The sequence below is a fragment of the Echeneis naucrates genome, chromosome 2, assembly GCF_900963305.1.
Source record: "Echeneis naucrates chromosome 2, fEcheNa1.1, whole genome shotgun sequence".
In the NCBI taxonomy this organism is placed as follows: Eukaryota; Metazoa; Chordata; class Actinopteri; order Carangiformes; family Echeneidae; genus Echeneis; species Echeneis naucrates.
Genome location: NC_042512.1, coordinates 7,855,643 through 7,874,156, shown reverse-complemented (window position 1 = coordinate 7,874,156; position 18,514 = coordinate 7,855,643). Strand labels below are relative to the sequence as shown.

The window sequence follows — 18,514 nt, the reverse complement described above, 5'->3', positions numbered from 1 at the left end:
TGGTTTGGTTTCACCTCTTCCACAAAACATCAGGATGTGCCAAAGGGAGACATGAAGACTGTGCAATTAACTGACTGGTCAGAGAATTTTAATGGAACTCCTGCAGATGAAGTTACATGAGTTTTTCCTCAACAACCTTAAACTGAGGTGCTGCTGGGATTTGAACCGAGGATCTCCTGTTTACTAGACAGGCGCCTTGACCAACTAAGCCACAGCACCACGCTGAAGTCCAAAGATGTACAGAGGATCTTAAAATATTTCAACATAAGTAACTGATCATCATCACTCTTACCAAATTTTGTCTCCTGTGAAAAGCAGTCAATCACCAAATTTCCTTCTCCCAAACACAGCATGAGCCATAAAATTACTACTGCGCTTGCTTCACTTGTCACCATCCTGCAGTTAACACAACCAGACTGATATACTACAATAATGATTAAGAATCACATGTAGACTACTGTCTGATTCATATTTGGCTCAGAGCACTTTAAACACGCTTGCAAGACAACCAAGTTCATGTCACAGACATTCTAGTCCCACTGATGGAAATCCAAATTGAAGTCGGCCAGGATGCAACGTCTTTGAAAGGAATGCTAAACTTTTGTACAAGTAAAGACGGGCTTCCTCCCCATCGGGGAATGTAACCACAGTCTTCCATGTGACAGGCGGAGACAGTGTGCAGTCGACTTTGACTTCCGTTCCTTTGCAGAAACACAATCGAAAAACAAAGTTGCTTCTGCTCAGTTTTGTGCTAAAGACCTTTTAAATGTGAGGCAACCATGACAACTACTCCACTACAGAAACTGACAATGTAGGAGCTGCACCCTGAGTTATACCTGTTGATCAAGTATCTTTCAGTTTTTTTAAAGCCTCATCTGAAACCCCATTCAATGCAATCTGACTTCTTTCAAAAACCATGGACCCGCCCCCCTGGTGGGCATCAGATAGACTCCAGGTGGAAGTCTTACTTTTTTTTGTTTATTGGCTCACTATATGCCAATATAGAAAGAAGCTGGACTTGAGAGTTTGTGAGGTTGGATGCTGCACGCTGACTGGTTGTGTGTCCGGGACGCTTCAAGGACATCTTTTCTGCCATTCTCTGCTCCAAACATTTGGAAACAGCTTTGAGGAGTTAGAAAATGTGAGACATGTGGCATTATTGCAGTGAAGCTGACTAATGTGTGTGGTAGTGTGGCCGAGCAGTCCAAGGCGCTGGAAATCACATACAGTCCTCCACGCTACCAACTGAGCTACGAAAGGGAGCCACTAAAAACGTGTTTGATTCTCAGCTTATGTGTTATGTGTTATGTTAGAAACTCTGCTGCTTGTAATATAAAACACAGCTGCTCTCCATGTGATCTCCAAGTGATACAACAGTGGTCACCTCCTGTCTGTCGGCAGACTCATCACCGTGGATGAGGCCGATGAAAAGGATGACCTTTTTTAACCAGCAACCTCAGGATTTCAGCTGTTAGCCTCTACAGGCCTCCACACTACCAACTGAGCCACACATGACGCCCTGAGAGACGATACCTGAGCAGGAGAACTAGTCACTGCATGTACAGCCGCTTCTTATCTGGAGTTTTTTTCTGTCATCTATAATAAAGTAGAAAAGAGACACAGCTCCACAGTAACAGAGGTGTGCTGCTGTAACGCTGAGTGCTGGATTCATGTTCAGTTTATGGTTTTAGAATCAGTGATGCATTCATGTAGAAACATCAGTTTAATGTTGCTGATTTCATCAGGTTATATTCTGCTGACCAGACTGAATCAATAAAGTTTTGTTTCGTGGGGTAGATTGTTTGAAGGAGCCGTCAGCTCCAAAGATTTAACCCCCAATTCCGCTGCGTCACAGCTCCGGAACAGCTTCTGCATCCAGCAGCCCTCCGCAGCAGATCAGCAGAGTAACAGATACGTAGAGTCCGAATATTTCCGGATGCCGGAAAACGGCCCATAACAGACTCTCAGAACAGGTCGAGCGGGACGGAAAATAATACGAAGTGTATTTTCAAAAACAAAACACACCTGGACGGGGACAGACCTGAAATCAACAGGTCATCCCGTTGACTCCATGGACGAGGAGACCAAATGACAGAATAATCCATCATCCGCCACATCCGGTAAAGACACCCATAAAAAGGATGCAGCGTGGAATACCAAAGCAGGAGTAAGTGGAGGGATGATAAATTACTGATTTGACCCAATAAATATCATCTGGTTCTCTTTATATTTATCGGTGAGAGTACGGAGGAGTTCTGGAGACATTCCGCATCCAGTGGAATCCGGTTACACCCATAACAGAGGAAACACACACACACACACACACACACACACACACACACACACACACACACACACACACTCAGATGGGACCACCTGACTTCCAGTAACCGCAGCAGCAGAGAGGAAAAGTGTTCAGAGTTCAGCCTCCATTTTGAAGCTGTCGGAGCAGAAGCAGGGAAACTGAAGGCTGAGGCCGGTGAGTGTTAACATTATTATTATTTCACTGTCAGTTTGTCCCTGTGGACTGTGGAGGGACGAAGACTCACAGTGGACTTCTGTAACACTGAGACACTGAGACATGGAGGTCAGAGTTCACTTTGACGAACAGAGAAAAACTCCAGCTGAGCTGAGAACAGACCGTAATGTCTGATAGTATCAAAGGATGAAGGATCTACCTGATACAGAAAGTTCAGAGCTGCTCTGGAATCAGATTTTACTGTAAGTCATATTCAGTTTTCCACAGAGAGCTCAGACTGTGTTTGGATCAACAACTTTTGAAAACATATTTTTTAGCAATTGATATTTACAAATTTTATTTGAAAACTAACAGTTTGATGCTCATATCTGAGACCATGATGATCATTTTCAACCAGCTACCTTCTCAGATATATAAAGAAGATATATAAAAAGAGTAACTAACTAACTAAAGAAGAGTAACTAACTAACTAACTAACTGTTGAGACGCACTTTTGTTGCTATCTCAGCCGGGCCGGGAGATGACAAAACACCGCTGAGGAGTCAGAATGTTGAATCAACAAGAGTATTTTATTTAGCGCTTTCTGCAGAGAGCGGAGATCACATAATACACTTCAACAGTGCACCAGGAAAAGCCAGGGGTGATCTGATCTGAAGTTGTTTGTGTTTGAGTTTGTATACTGACTGGTTTGTTCCTCCTTGAAGGAGGTCCAGCCTGAGCGTGGCCTGTTCCTGATTGGTAAATTCTATCTACTGTTGTGGGTTATCGGCCAAGTTCTCAACTTACGTTTCTAAGGCGTAGTCTCTTATGTTTTTTCTCGTTTTTGGTGAGAAACAGAAAGTTAGTTTACCACATTCCAGGGCGGCGTGACCTGCATGTATTTTAGACAGGTTAAACTAGTTCAACTGAAATTTTGCTCTTTCTGGTGCATTACATATCCATTTTAATATCCATCACTGAGATGGGCTGCTGAAGAGTTGAAGAACATGACAAAAAGACCGGAAGATAGACAAAGTGATAAAAGATTTTTTTTTCTAATAAGAATGAATATAATTCTATCCTGAGTAAATGTCACTATACACTTTAATAATTATAACGATGATAAGGATCATTATACAAATAAACAGAAACATGCATGATCTACATCAGTCAGATTATTATTCTGTGTGATTGGGATAGATCATCAAGTGTAGAGAGCAGCAGGGTCCCCTCTCCTCCTCCAGCAGCATCGCACACTAATGTTGTGAGCAGTAATGTATTTCTAGGCAGCAGCTTTAAATCAGACTGCTTCTTTTTCATTCCCCCAACAATCTGTCGCTGAGGACTAACAGTGTTCTCTTCTAAAGTTACTTTCTGCCATTCACCTTGTTTCATTTAGGTCAGAACTTGGGCTTTCAAAAAATGTGTGTTTTCTTTTGTCAGTTTGATCAATCATTGTTTCCTCTTCAGTAAAATTGAGCTTTAACTTTTTTTGCTTACTTATACAATCATGAAATTTTTCCTAAAGAAAAATACTAAACTAAATACAAACCAGTCAATTGAGGTGTGTTGGTTATCACCATGTAGTGGACAGATAGTAGAACTTCATTACATCCTGTTTGTTTTTTAAAAGGAGGAAGAAAAGTTGAGTTATGAGGAAGTGAAGAACAAGTAGCAGCATGTTTTCTGAACACACAAAGCTGGAATGTGTGTAAATCAACCTGAAGTGAGTTCAGCAGGCGAGAATCTGTATATTTCTGATCAACAGGATCACTGTGATCACATTGTACTTGTTGATTTAGAGTTTATGTTACATTTGGCAGCAGTGTGATTATATTCTGAGTTTATTGATGGAGGTTCCTCAGAACTGATCGACCTGCTAAGAGGCCTCTGAACTCAGTTTGACTTCAGTTTCCTTGGTTCATTTTTCAATACATTTAGAAAAAAATAAGAAACAAAGGCAGCACTTCAATATGACCAGTTTTGTTCAGCACAAACTGTTTGATTTTTCCACACTGTGACTGATTTAGTGTAAAATGTTCCCACATTGTTTATCACCATCTAGTGGACAGATAGTAGAACTTCATCACATCATGTTTGTTTCCTGTAATGAGGAAGAAAACTGGTTCAGTAACATTAATGTCAAATCTTTCCACATTATTCCAGATCAAAGATGAGCCAACAATAATGTCTTCGGAACATATTTTTTTATTGTTTATCACTTTAATCCATGACAACACTGATTGAAAATATGTAACATTCAAGGTCTGTGTCTCCTGAAAGCATTGATTCAGTTCTGTTGCTTTTTAATAACAAAACCAAAAGACATGGAAGTGGAGAGTTTTTTTTTAAACCTAAAACAGCAGAGAAGCAGGTGATGATGAAAAGAGATGTCGGTTTAAAGTTGAAGCAAACAACAAAATACAAAAAAATAGGAAACACTTGCCCCTGGACATTTATGTTTTGTCTTGTTTGTACATCATTTTCCTCTTCATTACATGTTATTGTCCTCTTTGACAATTACTGAGGTATACAAATATTGAGATTGAAGTAATGAAGAAATTCAGATTTCTGATGGCTCCATCTGTTGGTCGAACTCGGGATGACATAGTTGTTGTTGTTGGCTCTGAATGATTTGTTTTCTCACTCACTCTCATTCATCTTCATCCGCTTTTATCCGTATCCGGGTTGCTGGCTGCTGGAGCCAATCCCAGCTCACATTGAGCAAGGGGACAGGTCACCAGTCCACTGCAGGGACAACACATAAGGACAAACGGAGACAAACAACCACTCACACCTACGGTGAATTTAACATCGCCAGTTAACCTGTACATGCATGTCTTTGGACGACGGGAGGAAACCAGAGTACCCAGAGGAAACCACGCAGACGCTTAACTGCTTACTGATATTTTAAAATTTTATCCATGCTTAGAAATTCACATTGTTGCAGCACATTTACATCATCGTCTGCTGAGTTGAGGGTCAGGACTTTAGAGGTGTTGTTGCAGAATCACAGCACCATCCCAAAGAGTCCTCTGGCACTGATTTGGTTTCTAACACAGGTGAGAACAGTTTTCACCTCACTAAAGCTTTTAATAATTGAACCCTGAAGTTATGAGGATGTGACTTTTCCTCAGCTCAAACAGACACCAGGACTGATGAGGGAGAACAAGCAGCTTCTTCTCTTCACATGAAGCTGGAAAGTGTCAGAAAGTCTCCCTGAAGTGAGTTCAGCAGGTGAGAATCTGTAAATGTCTGAACAGGATCACTGTGATCACACTGAGCTGACAACAGTAGACATGTTTATTTACCTTCCTTCCTTTCTTCCTATTTACAGACTGAATCTATCAATATTTTATCTGGAATTTGTAGTGAATAGTTCCTTCACTTTGTGCTTGCTCTGATATAAAGTAAGGTTCTTAGACTTAGTAAGCTCAAGAATTTAAATCACCAGAGTTAAAACAGATTTAATTTTTTAAAAGGTGTTTAAGTGGTCACCAAAAATGAATCTTAAGTGAAGCAGAAATTTTTATCAACTTTCTTGATACGGCTGAATTTGATTTCCTAGCTGAGCCATGACAGAACAAACATGTCAGAACTGTACGATACTTTGGACGAACTTGGATCAGTAAATTTAACTCTTCCTGTTAATGGTCCACTCTGAGCATTTCCAGATACAGTGAATGCACTGAAGGTTTGTTTTTATTGTTGGGAATCAATTGAGGCAAATCTTTACATTGTCACAAGTTATTTGCTCAATAAGGTGACATGAATTAAATCACAGCGCTGTCAACACAATCTACAGTCAGATACCATCTTCTAGTGGACAGAGAGAAGAAGTACCATCAGATCTGAGATACATTTCTCTGAAACTTGCAAATTACTGACAGATTAGACTGACTGCACAGTATTTAAATGATGTGTCAAAGAAACAAATGTCTAAGCTTTGTTGTTTTTATCAGATGAGAGAACCACCTCCCCTAGTCTGAGGTTTCCTGACAGGTCAGACTGGTTTAGTTGTAACATTTGTTTGTTTTTGTTTTTTTAACTTGGCTTCTGAAGGAATCATTTGGCCCTCAAAAATGTATTTCATGAAAATTCTGGACCTTCAAATGTGCCAACCTATGGTGATCATAACTATGTCAAGGTTTATTAATTTATTATTATTAAAATTTAGTGTGAATGCCAAAGTATAACATTGAAGATTGGGATTAACATGAATCAGGAATGTTCTCTGTTTATAACAGATTCTGACTGAAATCAACACAGAGAGAGAAAAGTCAAACAGTTTGTTGTTGGTTATGTTGTTGTTGGTTACAGTTATGCTGATTATGTGTCCTGTGATGTAAATCCTGTTGTAATGAATCTTTTTGTTGTGTTTGTGTGAAGGTGGAGGCTCAGCTATGAATCAGTGTGAGGACAGAGAGGAGGGAGCCCCTCCCTCTAAAACCACTCTGTGTGGGGAACATGAGAGTCAGACCAAAGCTCAGAGGTGAGATGAGGATCTCTAACTGTCCATCTGTCAGAGCTCAGCACTCAGATCACTGCTCCATCATCATTCACTCTCACTGTCACTTACATTTTTTTACTGCTTCAGTTTTTTTATCCTTGTCTCCATTGGGAACTCAACCAGGATGTGGAGATTCGTTCATTTATATTCACCAGTCCATCACAGGGCCAACACACAGATACAGACAGAGACAAACAATCTGCCACTCTCACACTCAGACATACGGACATGGCTGTTGTGAGGTAACAGCACTAACCATAATGCTGCTCTGCTGCCTGCATGTAGAGATATATTTCTTCTTCTTCGTCGTCATCTTCTTATTATTATCATTATTGTTGTTGTTATTATTATTATTTGACTTGCACATGTCAGTAACACTCAATGCAAAATACTTCACTTTCGTGAAAGCTGGACTTGGCTGATTTATTTTAAATTGATAATTTTCTGCCCATTTATTTGGTTAATACTTTTAATGTCAACTCTGTTTCTTCTAGCAACCAGAAGTCAAGACCAGATTCTCCTGAACTGAGCTGTGTGTCCATGAAGAGTGATTGGTCTATGAATCGTCCTATTTACTTTAAGGGGGGACAACAGTCTGCAGTATCCAGCTGTGTCTCCATGAAGAGTGATCAGTCTATGGATGATTTTATCAAAGAAAAAAGGTAAAAGCTGATCATTTGTTGTTGTTTGACTCATTAAAGGTATCAAAGCTTTTCTATCAGTTTCTCTGGTGTTCATAGAAAACTCCTGGAACAAACTGTGTGTTTGTGTCTTTTCTCCTCAGAGTTCAGTCTGACAAACATCATCACACAGACCTGGACTCCATATTTATGGTGTGTAAATGTTCATCCAGTGACTACAACAGACACCAACAAAGACTTGAGTTTGAAGCTGCACTCTTTAGACCAGTAGAGCTTTACTCTGTGACAGACAGGAGTTGAATTGGGATTGAACAGGTTTGGGGTGGGAGAGAGTGGGAGAGGACTGGGAGTTGTAGTTCACCACAGAGCAATAATCCATCAGCCTCAACAGATATGTTCTGTATGAATATGGTCTGTTGGAGACTTTTACAAAACATTTCTGCTCCTTCTTCTTCATCTACAGTGAATCTTAAAGAAAAGTTTATTTAGTTGTTTCCCAGAAAATTTGAGCTGTGACTCAATAACAAAGACCAAAGTTAATCAGATTCAGTCCTGGACCTCCATGGACTCTGTCTCTACAGGGTTTAAAGATGGAATAATTCATCAGTGAACTAGTTCAGGTGGTCTGATCCATCTTCAGCCACAGTCACAGTTAATGCCCTGAATTTTCACTTCCTAAGTTGATGTGTTGAAGGGCTGTATCAGTTTGGTCTTCATGTGATGATCAGGATCTCTGTGTTGTCAGAATCTAAAGTCAAACTTAGTAAGTTACACCAGTGAAGTTAGTTTAGTGAAGTCAGCAGGTCTGAATCTTTCTGTGTAGCTCTGGAAAGAGACGTGGCAGCAGATGATACAGCAGCAGCTAAAGTTGAACTCTGCTGACTGATGATCTGATGCTTTGATCCATCAGTTTATACTGAGAGGGAACTTTACACAGGATGTTATTGTGTTCCAGCTGCTGGAGGAGAACATCGTCTGTTTTGTGAAGAACGAGCTGAAGAAAATCAAAAGTACTCTGAGTCCAGATTACCCACAATTCATCAGGAATGAGGATGATGAGGTGGATGAAGAGCAGAGGAGGAGCAGAGAGGCATTTCTGAAGATCACAGTGAACTTCCTGAGGAGGATGAAGCAGGAGGAGCTGGCTGACTGTCTGCGGAGCAGTAAGAGGATTTAACATGATGGATCAATTAGATATTTACTAAAGTCTCAGGAGACAGAAAAAAATATGATCATACTCTACATCCTTAGGAGACGTAAACATCAACCTTGTAGTTTTTAATCTTATTTGTTCTTTGTTTATTCAGAAAGTCGTGCTCAAGTTTGTCACCGTAAACTGAAATCTGGCCTGAAGAAGAAGTTCCAGTGTGTGTTTGAGGGGATCTCTAAAGTAGGAAACCCAACCCTTCTGAATCAGATCTACACAGAGCTCTACATCACAGAGGGAGGGACTGGAGAGGTCAATGAGGAACATGAGGTCAGACAGATTGAAACAGCATTCAGGAAACAGGACAGAGCAGAAACAACCATCAGACAAGAAGACATCTTTAAACCCCCACCTGGAAGAGACCAACCAATCAGAACAGTGATGACAAAGGGAGTGGCTGGCATTGGGAAAACCGTCTTAACACAGAAGTTCACTCTGGACTGGGCTGAAGACAAAGCCAACCAGGACATAGAGTTCACATTCCCCTTCACCTTCAGAGAGCTGAATGTGCTGAAAGAGAAGAAGTTCAGCTTGGTGGAACTTGTTCATCTCTTCTTCCCTGAAACCAAAGAAGCAGGAATGTGCAGCTTTGATCACTTCCAGGTTGTGTTCATCTTTGACGGTCTGGATGAGTGTCGACTTCCTCTGGACTTCCACAACACTGAGGTCCTGACTGATCCTACAGAGTCCACCTCAGTGGACGTGCTGCTGACAAACCTCATCAGGGGGAAACTGCTTCCCTCTGCTCGCCTCTGGATAACCACACAACCTGCAGCAGCCAATCAGATCCCTCCTCAGTGTGTTGACATGGTGACAGAGGTCAGAGGGTTCAGTGACCCCCAGAAGGTGGAGTACTTCAGGAAGAGGTTCAGACATGAGGAGCAGGCCAGCAGGATCATCTCCCACATCAAGACCTCACGAAGCCTCCACATCATGTGCCACATCCCAGTCTTCTGCTGGATCACTGCTACAGTTCTGGAGGAGGTGTTGAAGACCAGAGAGGGAGGAGAGCTGCCCAAGACCCTGACTGAGATGTACATCCACTTCCTGGTGGTTCAGTCCAAACTGAAGAAGGTCAAGTACGATGGAGGAGCTGAGTCAGATCCACACTGGAGTCCAGAGACCAGGAAGATGATTGAGTCTCTGGGAAAAGTGGCTTTTGAGCAGCTGCAGAAAGGAAACCTGATCTTCTATGAATCAGACCTGACAGAGTGTGGCATCGATATCAGAGCAGCATCAGTTTACTCAGGAGTGTTCACACAGATCTTCAAAGAGGAGACAGGGCTGTACCAGGACAAGGTCTTCTGCTTCGTCCATCTGAGTGTTCAGGAGTTTCTGGCTGCTCTTCATGTCCATCTGACCTTCATCAACTCTGGAGTCAATCTGATGGCAGAAAAACAAACAACCTCCCTGTGGTCAAAACTGTTCAGGAACAAACCTGAACCTTTAATTCTCTACCAGAGTGCTGTGGATGAGGCCTTACAGAGTCCACATGGACACCTGGACTTGTTCCTCCGGTTCCTTCTGGGTCTTTCACTGCAGACCAACCAAACTCTCCTACGAGGCCTGGTGACACAGACAGGAAGTAGCTCAGAGACCAATCAGGAAACAGTCCAGTACATCAAGACAAAGATCAGTGAGAATCTGTCTCCAGAGAAAAGTATCAACCTGTTTCACTGTCTGAATGAACTGAATGATGGTTCTCTGGTGGAGGAGATCCAACAGTCCCTGAGATCAGGACGTCTCTCCACAGATAAACTGTCTCCTGCTCAATGGTCAGCTCTGGTCTTCATCTTACTGTCATCAGAAAAAGATCTGGACGTGTTTGACCTGAAGAAATACTCTGCTTCAGAGGAGGCTCTTCTGAGGCTGCTGCCAGTGGTCAAAGCCTCCAACAAAGTTCTGTAAGTGCAAATAAATCCATCTAGAGCAACTAAATATTTTTCTTTAGTTGAGATTAAAAAACAAGTTTTTTTTAATCACTTATATTGTTTTGTTGATTCCTCCTCAGACTGAGTGACTGTAACCTCTCAGACAGAAGCTGTGAAGCTCTGTCCTCAGTCCTCAGCTCCCAGTCCTCTAGTCTGAGAGTTCTGGACCTGAGTAACAACAACCTGCAGGATTCAGGAGTGAAGCTGCTGTCTGTTGGACTGAAGAGTCCACACTGTGAGCTGGAAACTCTCAGGTCAGAGTTCATGTTTTTGTCAAGAATTTTTCTTTTTAATTCTTGTGACGTTTCATTATATTATAGCTGCGCTAATGAAAGTGGTTATATTTCATATGGTGAATGCTGAATCCTCCAGTGGTGAATTCCATATTCACTGAGGATCATTTACTTTTAGGGAGGTGGACACAACCTTTCTGCTGCTTTTGGCATCTGTCACAGTTGTGATGATGGAGTTCTCATTCAGGAAAATATTTAAGGGGCTCAAAGACACCAGAGGTTGAGTGGACTGCTGATATGAAGCTCTGTGGATGAATGAACCTGGTTGAACATAGAGCATCACTATGCAGTGTTTGTGTAACCGAGACAGCAACTGTGTGTTTACTTTAATCAGTGTGTTTGTGTTTAAGCTGTTGTTTCTCTGCTGTTGTTTGTCTCTGGGTTTTCCTTCAAAGGGTGTCTTTGTTCTGCTGATTCTTTAAAACATGGCAGCTAGTTTAATTCATGCAGCTCACGAGTGCTTGTTGTTCCTTCTGCAAGACTTGATTATCTATTATTGATCACTTCTGTTCTTAAGTTATTGCCTGCTTAATTTTAACTACACTCGAGCAGATGACATGATGTTCTACTAGTGTAGAAAGTGAACCTTTGCTCATTTTTATTCAATTGTTCTTTCATCTGACATCCTATTCATATAACATGTTTTTGTTTGTGTTCTTGATGTGTGTGTTCAGTCTGTCAGGATGTCTGCTCTCAGAGGAAGGCTGTTCTTCTCTGGCGTCAGCTCTCAGCTCCAACCCCTCCCATCTGAGAGAACTGGACCTGAGCTACAATCATCCAGGAGACTCAGGAGTGAAGCTTCTGTCTGCTGGACTGGAGGATCCAGACTGGAGACTGGACACTCTCAGGTCTGGACAGCTCTGAGGAACTCTGCTTCATGTTTGATGGTGGATCAAGTTGATCCTGACTCTGTTTCTTCCTCCAGGGTGGACCATGGTGGACCACAGAGACTGAGACCTGGTCCGAGGAAGTGTGAGTGTGTTTTCACTTTGATTCATGAAAACTCAGCTGCTCATGTTACACTAGATTTTTACATTTCTGACTGAAGTACAAAGATGAGTTTCATTCAGGATCAACACTTCATGTGTTTATTGATGTGGATCTCCATCAGCCGTCATCTTTGACTCCACAGCAGAAAAAAAGCAGAACATTGCTGACATCTTGACTCTCATGTTCAGTAACTGTTGATGTTCTAACTGGATTGTTGGCTTTTCATTTAAATGTAGTCAAACATTATTCACAGGTGATGAAATGTAAGTTTGAATGATTCACTTTCAGTAAAGTTGTTGATAAATGAACAGATGATAAACTGCAGCTGTTGTTTCTTGTTCTCTCCATCAGATGTCTGTGAACTGGAACTGGAGAAAAACACAATCAACAGAAACCTCAAACTGTCTGACAACAACAGGAAGGTGACACATGTAGCAGAGGATCAGTCATATCCTGATCATCCAGACAGATTTGATAACTGTTTTCAGCTGCTGTGTAGAAATGGTCTGACTGGTCGCTGTTACTGGGAGGTCGAGTGGAGTGGACTGGTTTTTATCTCAGTGAGCTACAGAGGAATCAGAAGGAAAGGACACGGTGCTGACTGTTTGTTTGGCAGAAATGATCAGTCCTGGAGTCTGATCTGTTCTGATGGTGGTTACTCTGTCTGTCACAACAACTGAAGAACATCCCTCTCCTCCTCCTCCTCCTCTGTCTCTCACAGAGTAGCAGTGTATGTGGACTGTCCTGCTGGCTCTCTGTCCTTCTACAGAGTCTCCTCTGACTCACTGATCCACCTCCACACCTTCAACACCACATTCACTGATCCTCTCTATCCTGGGTTCAGGATCTGTTCTGGTTCAGTGTCTCTGAGGAAGTTGTGTTGAAGTATACAAAAAAATGAGAGGCTTCATTTCTCAGCTTTTGAGTCTCCATCAGTTCCAGATTGGAGACAGAACTGGACTTTACTGTCTAAATGTCAGTGTGTTCCTGAAAAGCGGAACTCTGGGGTGTAGTTTACATGGACTGTTGATACATTTCTGAGCTTTTGGTCAAAGACTGTCTTTCTCCCATCTCTAATAATTCTCAGTTTTATCCACAGGTAGCAAAAAAATTATAAGAATCAATAAACAACAGGATGCTGAAAGAGCAGAACTCAAAGACATTGCAACAGCAGAATTTATGTCCAGAAAGGTGTGTTTTGTTTAGTTTAGTTTTTTTCAGTGTATTGAATAACTTTTTTTTAAAAACAAATGTAAAAAAAACCTTTTTAAAACAAACATAACATCCTATTTTAATCTGAGTGTGACTGTGTGAGTGGATGTGTGCGAATGATCTGGCCTGGGTGGAGAATGTTGTTTATTTTTTTTTTGTAAGTTGTAAAGTACTTTGTGCAACATTGTTATTTGTTTGAAAAGTGTTGTATAAATAAAGTGTAAATGATTGATATAGTGATGTAATACAGTCCAATAATGTTCTAGCGGAGTCGTGCAGCAGACTCTCAGCTCAGTGTGTGAATGTGCTGCTGCTGAACTGGGACTCATGAGTTCCACTCTGAACCAATGAGTCATGAATCATGAGTCTGACTGTGAACCAGTCTACAGTATGTGCTGTGGGTGAGTGACAGCTCATAGCGGGGAGGGAAAGGGAGTGAAACAGCAAACCAGAGCTGCTGCTTTTCCTCCTTCTTTCTATATGAACATGAGCACCATGATGCACACTGCTGTGTTCTCATATCAAGCTCATGTTCACCTTCTTTCTTTCACAGGGAGAACATGAAAGAAGCTGAAGCTGAACTCAGCCTTCCAACTTTAGTGCTCCGTGTCACAGACTGATCCATTTTCTGACGTTATAGTCCACACCAGGCTGCAGCCTCTCTGTGTGACACTTTGTTCATCATTATTTTCACACTTTAGTTCCTGCTTCTTTTCATTTAGGCTCCATGTAGGCTGTTCATGATGACTTTGTTTGTGTGTGGCTGTTTTCTTCTGAATGTGGGATCTCTGTCTGAATGAAAGTTTCACAATCACTGCCTCAGACTGCATTCAGAAGGAATTGTTGAAGTCATAGAAGCTGAAGAGTTGATGATCAGAGGCTGACAGCTAAAGGAAGCTAGAATGCACACTGCTCTCTGACAGAGTCGGCCTCCCTCCACATTTAGGAGGCTTTTTCACTTCTTACAACAGCTGACAAAGGGCTCATCTGGGATTTGAACCCCGGACCTGTCACACCCTGAGCCAGAATCATCCTGATTGTTCCTGGAATGGTTTGGTTAGTCAGAGTGTGTCTGTGTGTGTTCTTGTCTCTCTGAGTGGTTGGAAATGAAAATGGAGATCGGTAGAAGCAGATGACTCTGAGGATGAATGAATGTTTCGCTGACAACATCAACAGCCGTTTACTCACCTCAAAACGTGACTGTGTGACGTCACTGGAGATCAAAGACGGAAGCGTCAAAGAGTCAGACGGAACGGCGCATGCGCATAAAGAAGCTCACGCTTGTCTCGCGAAAGAATGAAGTGAAACACAAATCAGCTGTTATGAGAAATAAGTGGCGTTAAATTGAACTAAAACCAAATCTGTTGGTTTGTTCCTCCTTCTACTTATTAAAATGCGTCTTTTCCTGCTTTCGCTCATTTTTGCAATCACAGAAGCTGCGCACCTCGTCCAGTGTGTGTGTGTGTGTGTGTGTGTGTGTGTGTGTGTGTGTGTGTGTGTGTGTGTGTGTGTGTGTGTGTGTGTGTGTGTGCTCTCTCTGCTGGTCTGAGGTCTCAGGATCTGTCTGTCTGTATCATGTCAGAAACTCTGAAACACTCTGAACTTCTTTAAAACACGGTGGATTTACTGATATGAAAGTGTCCAGCGGTCCATGATGGATTATTATAAAAAACAGGGCTGCGGACGCCTAGAGATTTGTGACGTAATGGTGAAAGGTGTTAAGTAAGCATTGGTGGTTCAGTGGTAGAATTCTCGCCTGCCACGCGGGAGGCGGGAGGTTCGATTCCCGGCCAATGCAGAGTAACTCTTTACCAACATCCAGATGTTAGAAACACAGTGCTGCTTGGAAAATACCCTGATAGACTCCAACACACTGTGACTTTGTGAAACAACCAGTGGAGCCCCCTGGTGGTCAGTAGAAGTGCAGCCCCTCTGAGCTGGTGGCAGACCAAGGCTTCAGTCTGCGCACATCTTCCACATGTGATGGCACACACACTGTGTATTGTGGCAACATCCGTCCCCTCAGAGAGAATCTGCTCTTTAACCCTCCTGTCGTTTTCACCCCCCGCCCCTTACTTTAGTGTTCCTGCTCTGTTTGATACGGTGGCCGGTAAGTGCAAAACTAAATTACAAAGCGCCAAACACTTTTACAAAGCGTGAAACTAATTTACATGTTGGGAAATATTTTTAAATTTTACTAAACAAAATTACATAAGAAAAACACGTTTACCCGGACAAAACAAATTCACATTTTAGAAAACAAATTTCCAAAAGAAATCTTCCGGAAGGGGAATGTACCAAATGCCGGAAGTGATCCAGAAGAAGATTGACTGTGAGCTCAAAAAGTTTGTATCGGTTTGTGTGGCGGGAAAACTTTGCGGAGTGAAAGTTTATGGCAGCATGGAGTAAATGATGTTTTGGCCGTTTTGTGGAAACAACTTGAGCCAATTTACGCGGTTGTGTTTTCCGTGCGGACGATCTGTAGAATGTTTAACGTTGATGAACGGACCAGACGGAAGGAGCACGCGCACAGGAGACATCTAATAAACAGCCGGAAAATGCTAAACAAGCTAAGTGTAGCATCGCGCTAACTAGCTGAAGCCGCTGTCAGACATGCAGTGAATTAAAGTGCACCGTTTCATTTAGCAGCCAATCGTTGTCTTCACGGAATAGCAACGCGTTTAGTTAGTAAGCGTTGCTAGTTGTTATTTATTTATTTATTTTTTATGATTTTAGGCTTTCAGTTATGATAAATGCACAATTGTTGCTGATTGTTTTAGCTGCTGCTAACTTTCTGTTTTGATACGGAACTCCGTTCATTCCAGCAGAACAACCATGAACATCATATAAACAATTCATGGAGGACAGAAAGTCAAAGTCAAAAGAACTGTGGGCCGAAAGGAAACAGGTCCAGGTACGTGTGTGGATATATCTGTAAAATATGGAAGTAAATATGTGTGTGTATGTGAAATGAATGATATCTTTTTGTTATTTTAGCAGATAAACATGGATTGATGGCGCCACATGGAGCTGATTTAAAAGCTCAGAGAGGGAAAACACTCCCATTATATACAGATCCGGAGGTAGCAGCACCTGATCTACTGAAGCATGATGTGAAGTTTACACGGTGCAAACATCAGCCTGCGGACTCTTCAAAGGATGATTCCTCTCCAAACGCCATCAGGTTGGAACTTCGTGGACCTGGACAACTGTTTGGCTATCGGACGATGTGGCAGGTACTCAGACAAAAGTCCAATCTTCGAGTGAAGAGAGATGATGTGATGAATGAGAGAGCACGCAGAAGGTTTCTAAGAAGAAGCTGCTACTCAATGGGAGCGAACTGTATGTGGCATGCAGATGGTTCTGATAAACTGGCTCTCTCAGGACGCATGGATGGATTTTTTCACCTAAAGTGCTGTGGCTCCAATGTGGACCGACAAATAACAAGAAGCCAACAGTGATCGCTGAGAATCTCCTCTCATGAGACTGAGGACTGATTGTGGCACGGAGAATGGCATTATGGCTGCCATTCAGTCTCCCCTACGCCTCCATCATGATGACTGCTGCTCTGGGCCGTCCAGCCACATGTATGGCTCATCCACGAATAAGCAGCGTGTTGAATCCTGGTGGGCCATATTTAGAAGGGGAAGGTAAGTGGCCTTCATGAAGTCATTTTATTATGACGAACCTTTCATTTGATTTTTATCTTTATGTTCTATCTCAGATGAACTCCTCTAAACATATATAATAACTGAGGCTGGGACTTTAACGCGTTCATTTCAATTCATTCATTACAAAGCCTTTAATGAATTTGAATTTTTTTTTATGGAGTCCCACTTCTACTAATAATATATATTTACTTCGGATTCTATCCATTTCTATAGGTCTCTGTTCTGGATGGAGTTGTTTGCTGGATACTTCAACGGGAGCCATGAGCATCAGTGCCTTCTGAGATGTTGCTATGGTGATGTTGGATGAGTGTGTGAGACTGTGGAACAGTCACAGGATTCACACTTCCAGAACAGCGTCATATCCAATGAACTGTGCTGCTGACCACACAGGTAATATTGGTGATGAATGGATATTCCATGTTTTGTTTTTATTTTTATCATTTTTGCGACATTTATTGCCTAAATGTAAATAAATAATATAAATGCTATTTATTGTATCTAACACAGATTTGGCTCCACAGACTGGATTTGAGATTGAACCAGCTGATTTGGATGCTGTTCCAGAGGCGAGCCTGTCAATAGCTCCATGTGGGGACTCAAACATGCAGGAGGACTTTGACTTTGTTATGGAGCACAAACAACTACAGAAGCCAGAGAACTGGGAGTCTGCAACAGAACTGTACATGAAGCTGAAAGAAACTGCTCAGCTGTGAGTCAGTGACAAAGGGAATTTTCCCTTCCTGCATTATCAAGTGCTTGTTCATTGGGGTTTCTGTCCTATTTCTATTTTATTTATTTTTTAAATTAATTAATTTTTTTAATATAAATGTCAAGAGCCATGAGATGACTGTGCTGTGATTTGGTATTAGACAAGTAACACAGAATAGAATCAAATATTGCCATGACTGAAAAACATGCAATTTTCTGTTTTAAAATAGTTTGGTTATGAATTTTTTCCAATCTATCACAGATGCAATAAGAAGGAAATATTTGCAATTTTTTTATTGTTTGTCAACATAACATTTGCATTCCCATTGTTTCATTTCTTCAGATGAACAGGTACCAGAATCATTTGGAAACATCACAAGGAAAAGTGAATGACAAACTATGAAATCTGATTTGGAGTGGTGGAACACTGCAGTCTGTCTGAACACAAAGTGTCACAGCTTCATTTTTGCTGAGTTTGAAATCAGTTGATAAAAATTATAGCAAAGTAATGAGTCCTATATTTTTATAAGTATGGAATACAAAACTTCTTGAAATAATGTGTTTTGTCTGAAACTTAACAGTGGAAATCTTAACTGTGAGGGAAAACAAAAAAAAAAAAACACCTTTTCGGAGTCTGGTCTCGAGGGGTGATCCAGTTACCAATTACAAGTTACAGTTACAAGTCCTTGTGTGACTTAAGTGTGTGAATCTATGAGTGCTAATTTCAATGTGTTTGAACATGTATTGGGAACTGGGAATGGAGAGTCATCCAGGAACTCTGTTCTTGGCGATGGTTCCAATCCGGACGGGGGAGGTGAAGTCAGCCCAGCTGCAAACATCAAAACATCCTCCAGAGACACAGCAGCCTGACCTTCTGCAAAGAAAAACCTTCA

General features: G+C 41.6%; 1 protein-coding gene, 1 long non-coding RNA gene and 2 other non-coding genes across 4 annotated transcripts in view; 3 read left to right on the top strand and 1 right to left on the bottom strand.

The window, feature by feature from the left end:
- The window catches only part of LOC115057552 (NLR family CARD domain-containing protein 3-like), a 61,918-nt gene extending 48,451 nt beyond the window's left edge, over positions 1-13,467 (top strand). The window contains 4 exon segments of the mRNA XM_029524710.1: positions 10,828-11,001; positions 11,715-11,888; positions 11,966-12,012; positions 12,382-13,467. Coding sequence (XP_029380570.1) covers positions 10,828-11,001; positions 11,715-11,888; positions 11,966-12,012; positions 12,382-12,914 — 928 coding nt within the window. The 3' untranslated portion in view covers positions 12,915-13,467.
- On the bottom strand, positions 146-219 carry trnat-agu (transfer RNA threonine (anticodon AGU)). Its single transcript has one exon. It is a non-coding gene; the product is annotated as a tRNA-Thr (tRNA).
- On the top strand, positions 6,889-8,574 carry LOC115055463 (uncharacterized). The gene is made up of 4 exons (XR_003841687.1): positions 6,889-6,950; positions 7,463-7,630; positions 7,753-7,801; positions 8,565-8,574. It is a non-coding gene; the product is annotated as an uncharacterized LOC115055463 (long non-coding RNA).
- A 1,501-nt stretch (positions 13,468-14,968) lies between the features above and the next one.
- trnag-gcc (transfer RNA glycine (anticodon GCC)) lies at positions 14,969-15,040 on the top strand. The gene has a single exon. It is a non-coding gene; the product is annotated as a tRNA-Gly (tRNA).
- The last annotated feature ends 3,474 nt before the right edge of the window (positions 15,041-18,514 follow it).